Below are 18,331 nucleotides of genomic sequence, written 5' to 3'. Positions count from 1 at the left end.
ATTTTAATAAATATAAACAAATTTAAAATAACATTAATACTGAAGTATCCATATGGAATAATGTATATCATACCTATCTGATAGGTAGGTATTGACGTATTGTAATTGTATTAATTATAATAATATGATATGATAAACCTAGACCCTATAGTGGCTATAGTTGGTATAATGGTACTTAAATAAAAATCCCTAAATTATATTAGTATATTATTTTGTTGATATGACATTTTTTTTCAATAATTAATATATTTTTTTTAATAGTACAATTTATATAATATTATAATAAATTGAAATTGTTTTCAAGTTTTTAAATATTAAATTAATTAGTTAGGTACCTAATATGTTTTATTTTTATTGTTTATAATATAGTAGTTTTTTTATACTAGATAGACGACAGCAACTATAAATTCAAAAAGCTTTCACAAAAAAAAATACTTCACATCCATAAAAAAATAAAATTGTTAGTTCTCCTTCACGGAAGAAGCTTTCACTTATAAAATGTAAAGTGCGTTGTGCACTTGTGCACATAGACGCGTATAGTCTTAACTACTTCATACTTGCTTAAAAATTTATCTATACCACATGTCGAGTTTAATTGTGTTCGTGTACATACGCTTTCGTGTCGTCTGTGTAAATGCGTAATGCAAAAAATATAACATAGTTGCATACACGATACACGAGCTCATATATGTTTAACGATAATCCATCGATACACAACTATACACAAGGTATTTTGGACAAGTTCAACTCGCATATATCACAGATATCTATATATTGTACTAGATAGCGACTCCCCTCATGAATTGAAGCATCAAGGTCAATTATTGTATGGTATTTTTTTTTATTTATTCATTTTTTTTTTTTTTTTGGTTGAGGCTTCGACAACTGAGGTCATTAGCTTGTGGTGGAACTGTGGGGGAGTCAAAGAATGTCTAAATATTTGGACTAATTTCAAACTATTACGGGCATTTAAAAAATATTTTAAAAGTGTTGACTTTTTGGGCTTGGTAAAAAAGCTTGAAAATGTAATACAAAGTCCCACATAAATGGTCCTTAATTTTTTATAAGCGCCTGAAATTCAAATTTTGATAAAATTTAAGAAATTTTTAAATTATTTTGTAGTTAAAAATGTATTACATTTTCAATTTTAATAGTTAAGGCTACGGGTGTCCATTTGTAGTAGATTTTAAAGCGATATAAAAATATATTAAAGATTTTTAACTTGTCTTTAAAATCGGGTTGGAATAATAATAAATAAAAAAATTATAATAACATAAAAAAATATTTTGGGAAAAAAACATTACTTAATAATCATAATCTGTTCGAGTGTGAGCCCAAGTGCTCCAAATTGTATATTAATTTAAATATATGTAAAACTAAGTAGGCACATTAACTAACCTATTAGTTATTACCATTTACCTATACATACCTATTTATAACTTATTTTTTCAGAATGACGACCAGAATGCATGTGAATTTGTCTATACTATGTTCCTGATAATCGGGATGCCAAGACCTATAATTTACTTGAAAAATAAGGATTAAATTATTTTAAAAAATAAAATAAAAGTATGCATAATACATAGACCTAATAGATGGGCTTAGTTCTAGCGGACTCAAGTGAGTGCGCTGTTCGACTGTACTCAATTACTACGCATACGTGCAATAAAATTTCAAGTTGGACGATCGGTTATTGAGTTTTAACCACGAACTAAGTGTGAGTCAACTTAGTTCGTGGTTTTAACAATTATTTTATGATAATACAGAATTGATGAACAATACACAAATAATACACAACAATTATATTGCTTATTTATTTCTGAATGAATAATATATTAATTTACTATAATTAGGTCTATCGTCTATGGCCCTATGGCATAATATTATTTTGAGTGCATATTTAATCATGGAAGAAATAAACGACGGCGGTAAGCGTTCGGTTGTTCCATGAGGAGACAAAGACGTCGCGCAATTGCTCCCTCTCCCGGCGGCGTCGCCGATTCATTGCGCTCCATGCAGCACCAACAACTCCGTCACTCACACAGCTACACTAATTTACACAAATGTACACAATTTACCGTGTACACATGCACTTTTACTACACACACACATTCAGCTTAGCTATTTCGTACGCTCAACACTGACGTTTTATCCGAGAATTGGTTCTCTCCGACTCCCACCAGACCAACCACTGCCGCCTTCTCTTGTGTACTGTTCGTGCGTTCAGCGTTGACGATTCGACATTTTTTTTTTTTTCGTGATTTGTTCGTAAATTTCATTAATTTCTTGCCGTCCAGATACTTTGGCACGTAACGTAAACTCGTCTTGGCCGCTGTGTGCACAACGCTACAACTACGGTAGCCACCGATTGACTGACGCCGCCGATTCTGCTGCTGTTGCTGCTGCTGCTGTTGCTGCTGCATTCTGTCGTGTATCGTCCGTGTGTGGTGAGTGTATGACGTGGTGGCCCTTGTTGTCTTGAACGCACACGAAAATACTGTAAATAACGAAAACGACAACACTCGATCCACATCACAGTGTAGACGAGAAATGCGAGATTTTGACCACAAACGGGGCAGACAATTGGTTGACTGTACCACTGAAGAGGACACCGTTGCCGAGGAGACAGCCGGTCAGTATTATAAGCCGCCGGGTCTCCGCGACTCCGCATTGTCCCATGCGCGCGATTGTTGTTAACGGAGTTACGATAGTAATGTACTTGCGTTCTGCGTTTTAAGTGTGCCAGTGTTGGCGTTTCTCAGTAAATTCCTCTTGGAGCCTGTCTAAAGCTCAACAGTCTGCGTTTTGTCTTGTACTTAGCATTCGTAATTCGTGAACAGATCATGTCTGTGTGTAAGAATTGTTTTCAATTGGTGGTAGAATTCGTTCTTTGGAACCTAATTTAAATGAATTCTAAATCTTTGTGTCTGTGTAGGTATATTGTGATATCGCTCCCATCTATAAATAGTGAGTCATCAAACCTTTCACATACCTAGTTTTTATTCACTTGATTTCCATAAAATATTTGTTGTTTTGCTTGAAGTATTTCTTCAGAGTGCTACCTAGTTCATTTCCAAACACTAATGTTTCAAATAATTCTCAAATTTATATCGGCAATTAATGTGGATCAGGTGTACCTACTATGAGTATTGCTATTATATTATATTGATTGATAAAAATTGTAGTATTATCTATCTATAGGAATATCATACCTATTTTACAGTAAGCAACTTTTTGATTTACTGAGTACTAACTTGTTTTAACAGGTAGACATGCATCGCGCTAACTTGGCCTTTAAGTTATGGGGAGGGGGGGAGATATCTTGACATTTTGATTGTAAAATAAGGTATGGAGATCGTCGATTGCTTTATCGATCTTTTCTATCTTTTCCGATTGCGTCCTATCGTATAGTAGGTAATCGTTAAATAAACCTAATATATTTAGCCCATATGGTGTGCAGATCTATTTAAACACAAATTGGTTTTTACTTCATGACTACAAACATTTTACCGTAAAATATAGATGTGTTAGTAAATACTAAAGTAAGTTAGTACCTACTACATAAAAATACTTAGTTGTACCTTAATATTTTATGTACCTATATTGGTACCTATCAATGATATTGATGATACATTTCGCAGTTAAGTAACATTATTTTACTTTAGTGCCCAGGTATACACATTTTTGTAATGGACTAAACATTTCTCTATTTTTTTCCTTTATACTTTATACCTTATAAATACAACTATAATCACATTTGTAATATGTATATTAGTCTCTATATTATTTATGTATCTCCTCTAAAAAATAATGAAAATTTAAAAATAAAAATATTGTGAATTAAAAAACTAGTCATAATTAATACTTTTACACCTATATCGACAATCAGTATTAAATTACTACCAGATAAAAATAATTATTATGTATTATCTAATACTGATGTTTTTATTAGAAATATAATTTATTGTTTCCAAATATTTATATTGTGGTTTTATTACCTACTGAATCATTAGCTAAATATTTTTTGTGTTAGGTTGTATTAAACTCGTATTAAACATAATATAGGTGTTTTTAAAATTTTAATTAAAGGCAAAATAAAGTTATAGGAATATTATCTGTCCATACATGTTCATTGTTGACTCTAAGATCAAAGTGGATTATAAACAATCTTGGGAGGGCTGAACCCCTTTCCCCAGTTATGTTTATGTAGACATGTTATACATACATCTCACCTGTTTGTTTAAAACTTTTAACAAAACTGATTACCTACTAAAATATTATTGAAAACACATTTTTTGTATATAATATTATACTTTACTTAACACTGGTACCTACTCACATATTTTATACTCTGGTAAAAATAAAATCTATATGATTACTTAACTAGCTTAACATAATTATCCATCTGTTAACTCTCTACTTTCAGCTCCTTATAAATCGTATTGCCTAAGGAAACAATTCAGTATTTTAAGCAATATTATTAGCATCTGAGTAACTACTTGTTTTCTTAACTATTTAAATATTAAGAGTATATCTAAATATTTCAGCTGGATGATTTGGGATTGTTGAGAGGTACCTAATAGGAAATATGTAAGTATAATAATACACATATTGAGAAAATTTCAAATGTTTAACTATTTCGAGGTATGCACATATAAAATATAATTTAATTTTTTATTGAAAGCAATGATATTTTTAAAAACCATTTTAGTGAAGTCTTCTTTATTTGCTAAGTTAACAAAGTTAAGAGATAGCAGAAACTATATTATTGTGGTAAATGGTAATATTGTTAAATTACTATTTGTACACAGATACAATGTAATCAAACACTAATATTTATTAAATAAACAAATTTATAATTTTCTGTAATATTCTATAATTTTAAGTAGCTAACTATAAAAATTATTTTTATACCTTATCTCGCAAGTAAGAATCTGTAGAACTAGAGTATCTAAGAAAACATATTAATAAAAACAAATTATAAGATTATTCATAAATTCAACTAGGTACCAATTAGAAAAATACATTTTAATACAAAAATTATTTTCAGAAAATAATCTAAATCTGTAAGCATTAGGTACTATTTTTTAAAAAAGTAGCAAATTATGTTGTTCATTCCTGTATTAAAGGATTTAATAGAACGTAACATAAGCATTTGCTGTCTCAGTGTTACAAGTACGTAACACAGCAAATTTACGTTCAACAGATCACGTTTAGCTTTGTTATTTTAAAAATTAGAGTGATTAAACCTAAACCTATTATAAAACTTGACTGTAAAAAAAAAATTGTGTTTGTATCTATATGGATTTTTTAGCAAGTTTTGTGTTTATAATATAACATAAATTCAAAATGCTCATAACTCACTTAAAACCTGGATTATTGTAAAAATAACCACATATAAACACAGATAATGTTCTTGCCATAAATAGGTCGATTCACTCAAATACTTTAACTAACAAAGCTAAACGTAATCTGCTGAGTGTATATTTGCTATAATACGCACTTGTAAGAAGGGAAACAGTGTATGCTTGTGTTACTTCCTCTTAACATTTAAAATTTTCTCAAATGATTATTTTGGTACTCCTTTAATTTCCTGAAGAACCTCATTTCAATTCTAGGTCATCCAGCTGAAATATTCAATAGTGTGTGAACCACACTTTATACTAATTGCTAACTCCATTTTTTAAAAAATAATTAATATTATGAAACATTATGTTTTACAGTAAAAGAAAAAATGCCGTCCGATACTGAAAGTAACACAAGTTTTAACAACAGCAGTGTACGGACTTTTAAGATTTTCATTGGAAATCTTTCTGAAAAGACCACATCTAGTGATATCAGACCACTGTTTGAGAAGTATGGCAAAGTTGTTGAATGTGATGTAATGAAAAATTTTGGCTTTGTTGTAAGTATTTAAAATTAATATATAGTTGTAATGTTTTATGGCATTGGAACTTAGTAAAATTACAAATAATTTATTTGCATACAAATACATAGTATACACTTATATTTTATTCATCCAAAAATTTGAATTTTCCAATTTAGCATATGGATGATGATACTACTGGCCGTGCAGCTATCAAAGCTTTGAATGGTTCAATGGTAAATGATTTAGCCATGAAAGTAGAAGCTGCCACTAGTCGCCGTGGTCCCAATACCCCAACTACAAAAATTTTTGTAGGAAATCTTTCTGAAACAACAAAGGCCAATGAAGTACGAGAATTATTTGGAAGATATGGTACTGTTGTTGAATGTGACATTGTTAGAACTTATGGTTTTGTGGTAAGTGTTAATCTATTAAATGTGTACTTATATTTGTTGTAAATTTATTCTTCATATTTCAATATATTAGATACATATATGCAGTTTTACCTATTGGTTCATATAAATTAAATATGTTTAATTAATTCTAACATGTTTAAAAATTTATTTTGTTACATAATTTGACCCCTCAACTAAAGTTAATAAAGTTGTTACTAAGGTTTAAAACTAAACTATAGTACGGCCAGCAAAAAATGAGCCACGATTGTAGCACCCCAAGTGGCTTTTTTTCAGTGGGGCTATCTAAAAACTATAGCCCTACCGAAAAGACGCCACCCGGGGCGCTACAATCGCAGCTCATTTTTTGCTGGCCGTACTATAACTGTTTTTCTGGAGTTTCAACAAAACTGAGATACAGGCTAATGACCTGAGCAGTCGAAGCTTTAACCCTAATAAAAAAAAAAAAAAAACTAAGATTGTAGCATAAATCAATCAAAGACGTTCTATACAATACAATGCAGTTACAGCCATCTTCATTCGAAATCCAGAAAAACAGTTACACCTAATTGATAAAATTTGTGGGGTCAATATCCCAGTATCACTTTTTTATTGACTTTTGTTTAACTTTAGCATATTGATTCAACTGATGTAAGCAGACTCATAAAAGATTTAAACGGACATATGTTAGATGGTCAACCAATCAAGGTGCAAATTTCAAATAGCCGTGTTCGTCAGAGACCTGGAATGGGCATGCCAGAGCAGTGTTATAGGTATAAACTGTTTATTTATTTAGTTTAAAGAAAATGTGTTTAGAAGTAACTTGCTAGTCACATGTTTTGTTTGATAAATAAAATAAAAATGAAATGAATTTCATTAAAAATGAAATGGGACATTTTGTTCAGGTGCGGCAAGGGTGGCCATTGGTCTCGGGAGTGCAGTCGTGAAGGGTGAGCCTTACAACTTATTTCGCACATTGTTCTTTAACTCGTAGCCATAATTTAAAAAAATAGAAATTTGTATTTAAAACTGGTATTTTTTTTAGGTATGGATATGGAAGAGATGCTTTACCACCGCTTCCACCACCACGTGCCTTGCTTTATCCACCACCGCCTCCGCCTTCATTTGTTCGTGATCGCATTCTTGGTTCTTATGGTACTGGATTAAAAACTGATATGACAAGAGTAAGTAATAAGTATTACTTAAACTGGAACTGTTAAATAATAATGTTTTAATTTTGCCTCAAATTTACATTTTCTTCAACTTAAAACTTTTGAGTATCAAATAACTAACTTGGAATTAGTTTTAATTTTGAGTTCTAAAAATAATCTTTACTGGTATAAAATTAAATCAAATTGAATCATAAAATTTAAAGATTAGTTCAGAGATATTCAAACTTTCACAGTTCCACATGGTATCATTAGTGTTGGCCTAGGGAGTCACTGCATAGAAGATTAAATTTCTGTTTTCTAAGCATAATAATTAAATAAACACACCTACATTCAATAATATGTTGATATATTAATAATATATATCAGAAATAAAAAAAAAAAACAATTTTAATATTCCAGCACAACAGTAATAATATTATTATGGACATTTGTACACTTGTCAAAATAATTTCTCACCAAGTAAATAAATTATTGAAACAAAAAAAGTGTACTTTAGGCTGTTGAAAGCAAACCATTTTTAAGGGGTCGGTTTTAGGCCATATTCTATATCCATTGTGATTGATGTGTGACTGATCATAAGTGTGCATGGAATTCTTAGAAATCCGTAATGTAAATACAAAAATACACATCACTATATTTTGCAATCAAAAAAGTTTCAACATGAAAGTCCCAAGAAGCAGAAGAAAAATTCACCCACTACCGATTTTAATTTTTAAAACATTTGAATTTCTATCTTGTATAGAAAATGGATTTTTGATTTGTTGTATTTTTTAAATAGTATAGTACCAAATAAATTTTCTTTTTTTTTAAAAAAAAAAAATCGTAATAGGTTCTTTAGTGAAAAAAAAATAATTTCCTACAGTACAGTCAAGAAGTGAACAAATTCAAATGTTTTTTCAAAATTAAAATTAGACTTCTGAAAGTATATTTATTTAAAGGTTTATTTATTTTCTACTTATTGGTCTAAATACTTAAAAAAAACAACCCCTTTCAACAGTCTTCGTTCAATTTATTCAGCATTTATTCATATTTCAATTTTACAGTGCTTAAGAGGATGCTACCCATGCATATGTTGTCTCCGTCTTACACGCGTAAGATAGACAATTTCCGTTCACTAGTTTCAATAGTGTGCAGTTAGTTTTGATATTAGAGTAATTTGACTTATTATCAATTTTTTAGATGATAACATTATCTGTGCTTAAGCGTTGACTTTTATTCGATATTTTAATTTTCAAGCAATACATGACCATTTTTAATTGTTAATTAAGCACAGATTATGTTCTTACCTAAAAGTTTTATCATAAGTCAATTCACTCTAGTATCAAAACTAACAGCACACTATTACGACAATTTGGTATGTCGTGCGTGTGTAAGATGGAGACAAAAAATGTATGGGTAGCGTTCTCTTAATGATCTTATAAATTGATTTTGTTTTTTGATTAGCCAATTTTTACATGGAGTTTGATATAATGTTCTTGTAGTGATAATTTTTTTTTTTTGTAAAAATACCAAGGAGTTGTGGGTTGTAAAGAACATTTATTTATTTCAATTGGAGTTACCAATGCAATCACTAAATACCTAAGTCCACTTTTTTGATATCATTATTCAGAGAAAGTTTAGTTTCTTGTCTACCAGTACAACAGCCATTATTATAGAAGATATTGTACATAACGTTTCTATTACTCTTGATATTCTATCTTGTGCATTAATCAAGTATAAAAAACATTGTTTTTTTAATATTTGTATTAAATGTATAAAATAATTTATTATATTATTTTATACATTCAAAAATTAATTATTATGAATTAGAATACATACATTTTGATGACTTAAAGCTGGCAGTATTTTTTTGGTGTACCGGTAAATTTCAATGTTGGGTATTTACTGGTATTTGGTATTTAAGAATATTGTAAAATATATTGTATATACTGTAAAACTCTCAAAGTTAATTTTATTCATACTTAAAAATTCCAATTTAATGTATTTGTAATACACTATTATATATTTTCCCTTTTATAGATGGAAGATTATTCAATGTTATCGCACTCTGAACTAGGTGGTCATATGTATGAAGTAAGTGTTTAAAAATATTTAGTAATTTATCATTTATGCTGATTAATAATTTCGATTTTAGACTGAAGGCTTGTATGACCGTTACTATGATCGTAGTCTTATGCGAACAGCCGCTGATGGTTATGGCATGGATAGAAGAATGCCAAGAATGCCATCTAGCCGCGATTACTTATCGTCATCCACACGTATTGGAACAACCATGCGTGACCAAGATTATGTATTCACACGCCGATCACCATTGTCAAGCAGTCGTACATCGTTAGTATTAAAACTACAAAATACATAATATATTCTCAAAATAATATCCATAATTGTATACCATTTAATTTCATTATTTATAGTTCATCTCATGCATATGATGATTTCTCTAGGGATTCGTATGATGATCGTCGGTAAGTTGGTTTTTAGTTAAATCTACTTTAATTCTAAATATCTTTTTTAATGTTGGAATGAGTACTGTTATAAGAATATATTATTTATAATTGATTTCTCCTAGTGAACAAATAAATTGATTATATTTTAATAAAATTCTAAAAGACTAAAATACATTATAATAATATATACTCTATTCCAAATAAGAATAGACTGTCTTGTGTATGAAAAATAATCAACAAACAACTTGACACTTTCTTTTCAGATAGCTTTACTATAATTATCATAAATAAGGCTGGGTGATTGATTGTTGACTTTGATAATCAAATGTTGTCATTAAATTAAATATATTATGTGTGTCTTTACTATTTATATGGTTTTATAATTATTTTTGTACCCATTTAGCGTAAGTTGATAAAAGCCAATGATAATTCAAAATTTATTTTCAATTATTTTTGATTACATTAATATTTCATTGATTACTATCGATCGATCCATCTTTTATTTTCGAATCCAAATTAATTGGCTATTATGCACCATAATATTAATATTAATCAATGGATTACTAAGCTCTATTCATAGGTTATGTGTGAACTAAAACAAATTATTGGTTTCAAATAGTCAGCTTATTCTGAAATAGAATAGAGTATAGTTTACTAAAATAATTTTTATGAATTTCGATTTCTTTTCATTATCATTTAAAAAAAACATAATTTTATATTTTTTAAAAAAAAAAATTATACCATAATTTATTTGTTTGTGAGGTAGGTAGTCTTTGCATACAAAACATACAATTTGCACTAATATTAACAAATATTTTTGAAATTGATCTCAAAATAATATTTTAGGTGATATAAATTTGTAATTTTTTTAACATTTTTAATGCACATTTAAACTAATTTTGTATTAACAATTAACATCAAATTAGCTTCACTTACAACACTTCAACAACTTTCTTTTAGATTTTTTTTTATTAATTTTAAGCTTGTTTAATTATTTTATTGAAATAAAAAGTTAGTATATTATAGGAATTAATAATTATATATTATAAAAAAAAGTTCAGTGAACACTATTTTGTGACAAAATCATCTAAACTACATTATTATTCCCAGAAAATAATAAACCTTATTCCATTAATTGAAGTTATAGATTTTTATAATATTTGTCTTATCTCTGCGTAAGTAAGATCTATAATTAAACAAGGGAAACTGGATATAAAAAAAAAATATGGATATTAGGGTTTTTTATTATATTTAAACATAAACTTTTTCTTTACTTATTCTATCTTAACATAAAAAATTTAGATTTTTGCCATTATTTCAATATTAGGATTTAAGGGCTGTGGAAAGCTGGTCTTTTTGTCTTTAATTTTTGCATTTAGATCAATAAGCGGAAGAAATTAAATTATACTCCCAGAAGTCATATCTTAGTTTTGAAAAAAAAGGAAATAGATTTTTTTTTTTTAGTAACCCTGAAATAAAGGTGAATTTTGAATACTAAAAAAAAATTAATTTAGTACTATACTAATTAATTAAACAATACAAAAACTCAAAAATCCATTTCCTACATAAAACTTTCGTCTTTTAGACATTTGTGTTGAAACTTTTTTGATTGCAAAATATAGTGACATGCGACTGCACATTTGTACATACCAGATTTCCTATAATCTTAGTCGTAGTTTATCTTTGATTACATAAAGCGTTCAGGAAATCACTTACACTAATGATCAGTCACATATCACTCACGATAGATATAGTATAATACCTAAATCCGACGGTTTGCTTTCAACAGCCTCAATACCCAAAATTCACAACTTTAAAACTCTTATAAGATGCTTCAATATTAAAATATCAAACCCTTTTTGAGGTACCCTAGATAATACTCTTGCCTTTATTTTAAATTTGAAAATAGATAAATTTAAAGTATTAATAATAATGTAAAACATATTCTTAAGAGATTTTAATTGGTACAATATTTAGATATATTAAAATATATTATGTACATATTTTAGTTGTCTTTATAGAGTGTTAGGTTCTCAAGCCATTAAGAGTACGTTATAACCCATATTGTTTCTGTCTTGATAACGCATAACAGCAAATTTTATGTTAAGATGATGTTTAAGACAATATTTGTTTTCTCTGTCAGACCCAAGCGGAATATAGATAAAACACTTTTACCTAAAATTGTTTTATGATTTTTGAGTTATCTAATGTCTGTGTGCATAGTCAATTTGTGTCTAACATCAACTGTTGCAAAAATTATAGAGGATAATTTTGTTGGCCAAAGAAATATAATAAATAGTGTGCTGACATCCTCTTAACATAAAATATATTATGTAATGTGTTATCAAGACAGAAATCGTACATATGGGTAATACGTATTGAATGTCTTGAGAACCTGAAACTATGCAATCAATAAAAATATGCACATAAAATTAATTTTTATTTTAATATATCTAAATATTGAACAATTGAGAATGATTGCTATTTATATTTCTTTAATTGTTATTTTCATTAAAAATTAACAATAGCATAAAACAAACTATAATATACTACTTTTTGCTTTTTACTTAAGATAAAAATGATACGTGATATTTATTTAAATAATTTAAGTGTGCATGTTTATTAACCTTAATATTATTCTGTTTTTATTTTTGTGTGTGTGTGTGTGTATGTATGTGTATGTGTGCATATATAAATGTATTTGGTTAATCCCCGATTATGTTTTTCTTTTTCCGTCAGAGTTTCGGGATCTCGTGGTTCGTCGCGTTACACGCCGTATTAAAAAAAACCGTGTATATATTATCGTGCCGCCGCCGTATATTCGCGCCGCCGGATCGGATAACCGTACACTCACACATCGCCGACCGTCAACAATTTTTTATTTTAATCGGCTCAAGTTTTTAAGGAGCCAAAATTATATTTACGAAATCTTAATAAGATTATTTGTCTACATAGGTTTTTTTTTTTAGGTTTAATTAAAAAGTATAATTTCTTAGTGTCACAAATTACAATTTTATTTTATTTATAGGCATTAGACATAAAAGGTTAAATTATCTGGGCTCTTAGATTATTTATATTGATTCATATTTTCTACCTTAAATGTACACAAAATAATTTTCTAGAATTATTTTAAGATTCATTGACTATGTTTTTTTTTCAATATCACTATAATCACATCAATCATATTAACAATTATTTCTGGAATTTCTGTTTGTCGAGTTATTTAACAAATTTTCTTTAGAAAATTAGAATGTAAGCCTTTATAGTCAAAGGTTTTTACAGTTAGGTTAATATATTAATTAAATTACTAAAATATATTAATATTGTAAGCCCAAATAATTTTATGACAACAGTACATTGTAATTCTCATTGTAAAAAATTATAATAAAATAAAATAAAAATAAGTATAATAATACCATCTAATTTTGTAGTCCCTATATTCTCTTATATATTAGTTAAGTGTTTTTTAGTTTGACCGTTACAGCCGACCGATCTCGTAGTTTGCCGAAAACGTGATATTTTCGTACACTGTTCGGTGCGTACGATGTTCCGAGGACTATTTGAACAAAGCCGGTGCGTTTGCGATTCGTGTAAAATACTCATTCTTAGGTAAACAAACATTAAATTAATTTAATTTGTTCGTCTGTGTGTATTTCAATATCATTGGATTGAAACAGGCCACTCATTTACCAAGAATACTTGGTCGTCGTGGTTAAATCCGTGCGGTAAATATTTTTTTTTTTTTTTTTAAATGGCCATTTTCAATCAGTAATTAATGATTGTAATACCAATCTTATACAATAACCATTTTAAATAATGATTTTATCATCAACAATTTAGTATTTCATAATTAAAATACAGAAAGTTATATCTGATCTTAGAGTATATTATTATTCATGTATTAATTTAAAGTATTAAAAATATTTGAATATTTTGTGTAAAATTATATATTTAACTGTTACCTATATTATATAAATTGGTTTCAAACATTTTTAAGATGTTGGTTATTATGTTGCAGAATATTATTAACATGTGGCTGAATGTGAATAACACTGACCAGTGACCATACTACAAAACTGTGCATTTTAAATATGAATCATTATTGTGAATGTCAACTTCTGACGTATTTGATATTTGCCGTGATTAATGATTATCATTGGTTTGTTACTTATAATTATTATTAAGATGCATGTGTTGTCTCCGTCCTACAAATGCAAGCTTAGCCAATTTTACATTTACGATAATTCATTTTTACTCTGTTATTTTTTAAACGTCGTAGCTAAAACTATATAAACGATTCCACTCAAATCTCTCCAATCACCAAAATCCTCTAATCTCAAACCTATCTACCCTCAGCATTCCAGGTGACCCTTTAAAACGAAAATAGTGTCGGGACCTCCTGACTAAATCAAACCCATCCACAACTCCAAGAAGTCCCATCACTGGATGGATTCTTCGCTCAAGTCTTCAGTTACTTTTTATTAATCTATTACAACACTTACGCTTATTGTAAAAATAATATATTTACAGATTGTGTAATAAAACTAATTAAAACAAAAAAAAAAAAATTTTTCTAAACTAAAGTGAATTGGCCTATTGTAACATTTAAGTTAAATGATTATCTAAGGTATCTTTGAGGCTTTTATTGATATTTTAATTATGAAGCAATTTATTCAATTTTTTTTATTATTTGAAAACTATTTTGATTAAAATATCAATAAACCCCTTCAATATATTAGTCATACTTTTAAATTTTATAATAGGTTATTCAGTCTAACACAAAAAATAACAGTAAAATGGATTATTGTCAGTGTAAAATTTGCTATGTAATACATTTTGAAGAAAGAGACAATACATTGTGGGTGTGGTTGTGTCCTCTTAAGTTAAAGCCACAATAGTCATTACATTTATTATTTTAATAATATTGTTGTTTTATTATGTTATATTTTATTTTGAATTAGTTAGTATACAACTTTGGAATAACACCTTAACGGTGTCATTTAGAGGAATCTAAAAATGTTATTCAAGCATTATCTTGATACAAGTTTAATTAATCAATAATTCATTTTTACTATAACGTAATAAAGTTATAGCATAAATGTAAATGCATTTACTCTAAATTACTGTTTTGAATATCATACAAACTATTACTGCAGAGTTTAATATTTAAAGTAGAAACTATTATATACTTATACAATGAAAAATGCCATGTGTCCCAATATTTCTGACTATCTATTTTGTAATTTGAATAAATGTATTATGTTTATGTTTTTCAGGGCTTCCTTATTTAATGTATGGAGTACCAGTGTTTCAAGTGATAATGCCCTAAAACATGTTTTATTCTTGAAAATAATGTGAGTTGATTTTATGCTCTGGAAAGTGGGTTCGAATTTTGACCATTTATAGACTTGTTAATAATATTAATTGGCATTCATAAATCTTAACAATATCTATAATAAGTTTAAAATGTGGAGCCGAATAAATTATTTCATGATTTTTTTATATTTGAAATAAATATAAATAGTATACTCATTGTTGTTAATTATTTATTCATACATTTTCTAATATCCGTCACTGTTCACAGTTGTTTTATTTGTTGTATTAATTTTATTTTAGTTTACGAAGTATTAATAGATAACTAACAATGATCTATTATTGCCTATATTAAATAAAAACTAGTTACTAAGTTACTCTGCTACATAATATGTTTCAAGTGTACCTACTACCTTGTTATTAGGTAGATCCAGAAGTGAGCCTATACTGGATGGAGGTAAATAAGTGGTAGGTTATTATTTTTTTATCTAGATGTTTCAGCAACACTGAAAAAAGCTGTATAATTTATTGATAAAACTAAAATCAATATTTTTCTATGTGGAATTTTAATATTTCATATAATAGTTCATTGTTAAATTCAAAACATATGGTTAAAGTAATACCAAGAACATTTACCACCATCGTGGAGTGCATGTGATCTATGCCAAGTTGTTACTAAAAGCATACATACAAATCCCCACTTTACAAATGGTTAATAATAAAAGAAATTTTAAATTTCAGTATTAATTAATACAATGTTGTTTGAGCTTGACTGACTGACTCAGGAATAAACTATATAATAATATACTATTAGCATTGTTTTGCAATGTTGTATTTTCCAAAATTGGTGGTGTCATACACGGTACGTACTTACATTATTGGGTAGTACGTACCTATTCATATATTAGCAGTATATCAAAAAATCAATTTTTACTGTTCCATAAGTTGATGACGCAGTTACAAAAAAAAAAAAAGTAGGCTGTGGGTGTCGCTCTGTTGTACGGTACGTTACAAGTGGGTCACTGTAAAATGGAAGGTATTAAATTTGAATTCAAAGATATTATATCATTGTATATGAAAAATGATTCTGAGCGTGTAAGTTGAATAAATATTATAAATTACAACAAAATAACTAAAATCGTTATTTTTGTTCTTATTTGTTTCTACGATGATAAACAAAGCTTTAGAAATTATATAATCCCATTTTTAGCGGTTTTTGTAATTTGTCGGTGATTTTTCCCGTAACATGAAATAACTATTGAGAAAATCGAAAAATGACCTCTAAAGGTACCTATCATCTTGATCCAATTTGCTAAAAGATAACCATAACCTTACCTAATTAAGGGGCCTCCATACTACTGGAAAAGGGACATTTTATAGGCTACTTCTTTTACATTCAAGGCAATCAGCCTTGTCGTTATTTGTAAATCATAGTAGTAACCCGGATATTCTGATTTTTCTATAAACGCGTCAGTAATAGTCTAATTTTCGAGTCTGGACAAGTTATTGATAATTTTTAATTAAAATAAAATATTTTTAAAAGTTTATAGTTAATGTAATTCTATTTTTTTTAACCCAGTTAAGTTGAAAGTTATATAGAAACTTACAATTAACTTATTAATTTTTAATTTATAAATGTAAATAGCCAGTAATTAAAATAATAAACAGTAAAATATGTTAATGCAATAACATGTATCATCATTGCTCAATAATAATTTTATTATATTTATTATTTGATTATTTAAAAATTATCATAACTTGGATTTGATTAAAATTTAAAAGTAATAGTACTTGTTATTTATTAAGTTTAAATCAATATAGATCAGTTAAATTAAAAATGAAGTTAATGAAAATTACATTTTAAAAAGTTCTTTTTAACTCGTTTATACCTAAACTTTGTAATATATTTGATATTTGCGGACTTGCGGTTGCAATAGGTACTGACTACGGAGGGATCTCGCACGCACATGTCATATAATAATTTTGGGCCGTAGCCATTTTCCAAAGCAAAAAATTTACCTCCTGTTGGGCCGTTCCTGTAGTCATAATCGCGATTTTAAGAGAATAACGTGTTCACGAATCCGGAATCACGCATAATAATAGTCACGAATAATGCGATCATTGTGATAACACTGACAACACGTCAACATAATATTATTCAACAAGAGAAACCTAAAATAAATATAAAATTTTATAAAGTAATTTGAGGAAAAAAATTCTTATAATATTATAATTTTATGTTAACAGTCTCGTTAAGAATTCTTTTTAAATGTGGATTAATTGGAGGGGCAAAATGATACTCTTGACCCCACAAACATTTCTGGGGGGACAAGTGCCCCTCCTTTCCCCCCTGCAATTACGCCACTGACTACGCTAACGAATAATAAAATAATAAAATCGTAACGAAAAATGAAACGACACGTTTATTTATTTATTTTGCAAGTCATGCACGGTGGCGGCGCGGCGTGCACTTTTTTTATTATTGTATTGATTATTTTCATTCTCTCCTTAATTCTTTTATAATTTCACGGGCTTTAATACTTATGAAAGAAGTTTTACTTCCCCAGAGTGTAATGGTGGGCTCACACACTCAATTTTCTTTTCTAAATTCCCATCTACTTTAGGTAAAAAAATTTCCTATAAAACAGACAATAATAGTGAAAAAATTCAAATATTTTTTCCGCTAATTGGTCTAAATGTACCTACGAAACTACAACCCGCCGTCAACAGCCTTAAAAAGTCCTGAACTGAATAAAACATAATTGTAATGGCATTGTTGATTTGGGTAATTGAGAGAGGAAAAATGGACCATGTCATCCTGGTCCCTTGAGTCTGAACTAGCAGTGATTCAAATAAATAATAAATATAATTTACTGGACAGAAACCATAGGTACCTATCCTAACCTACCTACTATAATTTAGATGGGTATGTACTTTTTCTGTCGATTTGAATACGACGAAAAATTCATCGAACCCGTCACGCATCGTCCGTTTTTGGAATGTGTGATCGGCTTGATCTTTTCGTTTTTTTTCTTCAATGAAATTTCGCACAAGCTATGTATACGATAAATCTTATTGCCGTTTGTCAGCGGCGACGACGGACGTCACGCCGACGATTCAGTCGACTATACTATAAAAGGT

At 28.5% G+C, this 18,331-nt stretch overlaps 1 protein-coding gene across 6 annotated transcripts; it reads left to right on the top strand.

Moving 5' to 3' along the window:
- The first annotated feature begins 2,159 nt into the window (after positions 1 to 2,159).
- On the top strand, positions 2,160 to 15,409 carry LOC132948154 (RNA-binding protein lark). 6 transcript variants are annotated; one of them, XM_061018500.1, is made up of 11 exons: positions 2,160 to 2,632; positions 5,724 to 5,905; positions 6,046 to 6,282; positions 6,892 to 7,031; positions 7,164 to 7,208; positions 7,304 to 7,442; positions 9,450 to 9,503; positions 9,565 to 9,761; positions 9,845 to 9,895; positions 13,896 to 14,036; positions 15,154 to 15,409. In XM_061018500.1, exons 1-10 carry the CDS (start codon positions 2,551 to 2,553, stop codon positions 13,915 to 13,917), a joined length of 1,149 nt encoding a protein of 382 aa, XP_060874483.1. In that variant the 5' UTR covers positions 2,160 to 2,550; the 3' UTR covers positions 13,918 to 14,036; positions 15,154 to 15,409. The 6 variants fall into 6 exon arrangements, with proteins under 6 accessions (XP_060874483.1, XP_060874484.1, XP_060874486.1 ...); XM_061018503.1 differs by adding an exon at positions 12,617 to 13,602 and having other exon boundaries at positions 2,164 to 2,447; positions 13,896 to 15,409; XM_061018499.1 differs by adding an exon at positions 12,617 to 13,486 and having other exon boundaries at positions 2,166 to 2,632; positions 13,896 to 15,409.
- Positions 15,410 to 18,331: the final 2,922 nt, after the last annotated feature.

The sequence above is a fragment of the Metopolophium dirhodum genome, chromosome 7, assembly GCF_019925205.1.
Source record: "Metopolophium dirhodum isolate CAU chromosome 7, ASM1992520v1, whole genome shotgun sequence".
NCBI classification, from domain to species: Eukaryota; Metazoa; Arthropoda; class Insecta; order Hemiptera; family Aphididae; genus Metopolophium; species Metopolophium dirhodum.
This window is presented reverse-complemented; position numbering and strand designations above follow the sequence as displayed.

What these genes read in the sequence shown, in the direction of transcription:
- LOC132948154 (XM_061018499.1), top strand. Translation starts at nt 2,551, where the DNA reads ATGCGAGATTTTGACCACAAACGGGGCAGACAATTGGTTGACTGTACC. An exon ending in TTAGAACTTATGGTTTTGTG is followed by an intron (nt 6,283 to 6,891) that starts GTAAGTGTTAAT and finishes GTTTAACTTTAG; the next exon opens with CATATTGATTCAACTGATGT. An exon ending in GATTCGTATGATGATCGTCG is followed by an intron (nt 9,896 to 12,616) that starts GTAAGTTGGTTT and finishes TTTTTCCGTCAG; the next exon opens with AGTTTCGGGATCTCGTGGTT.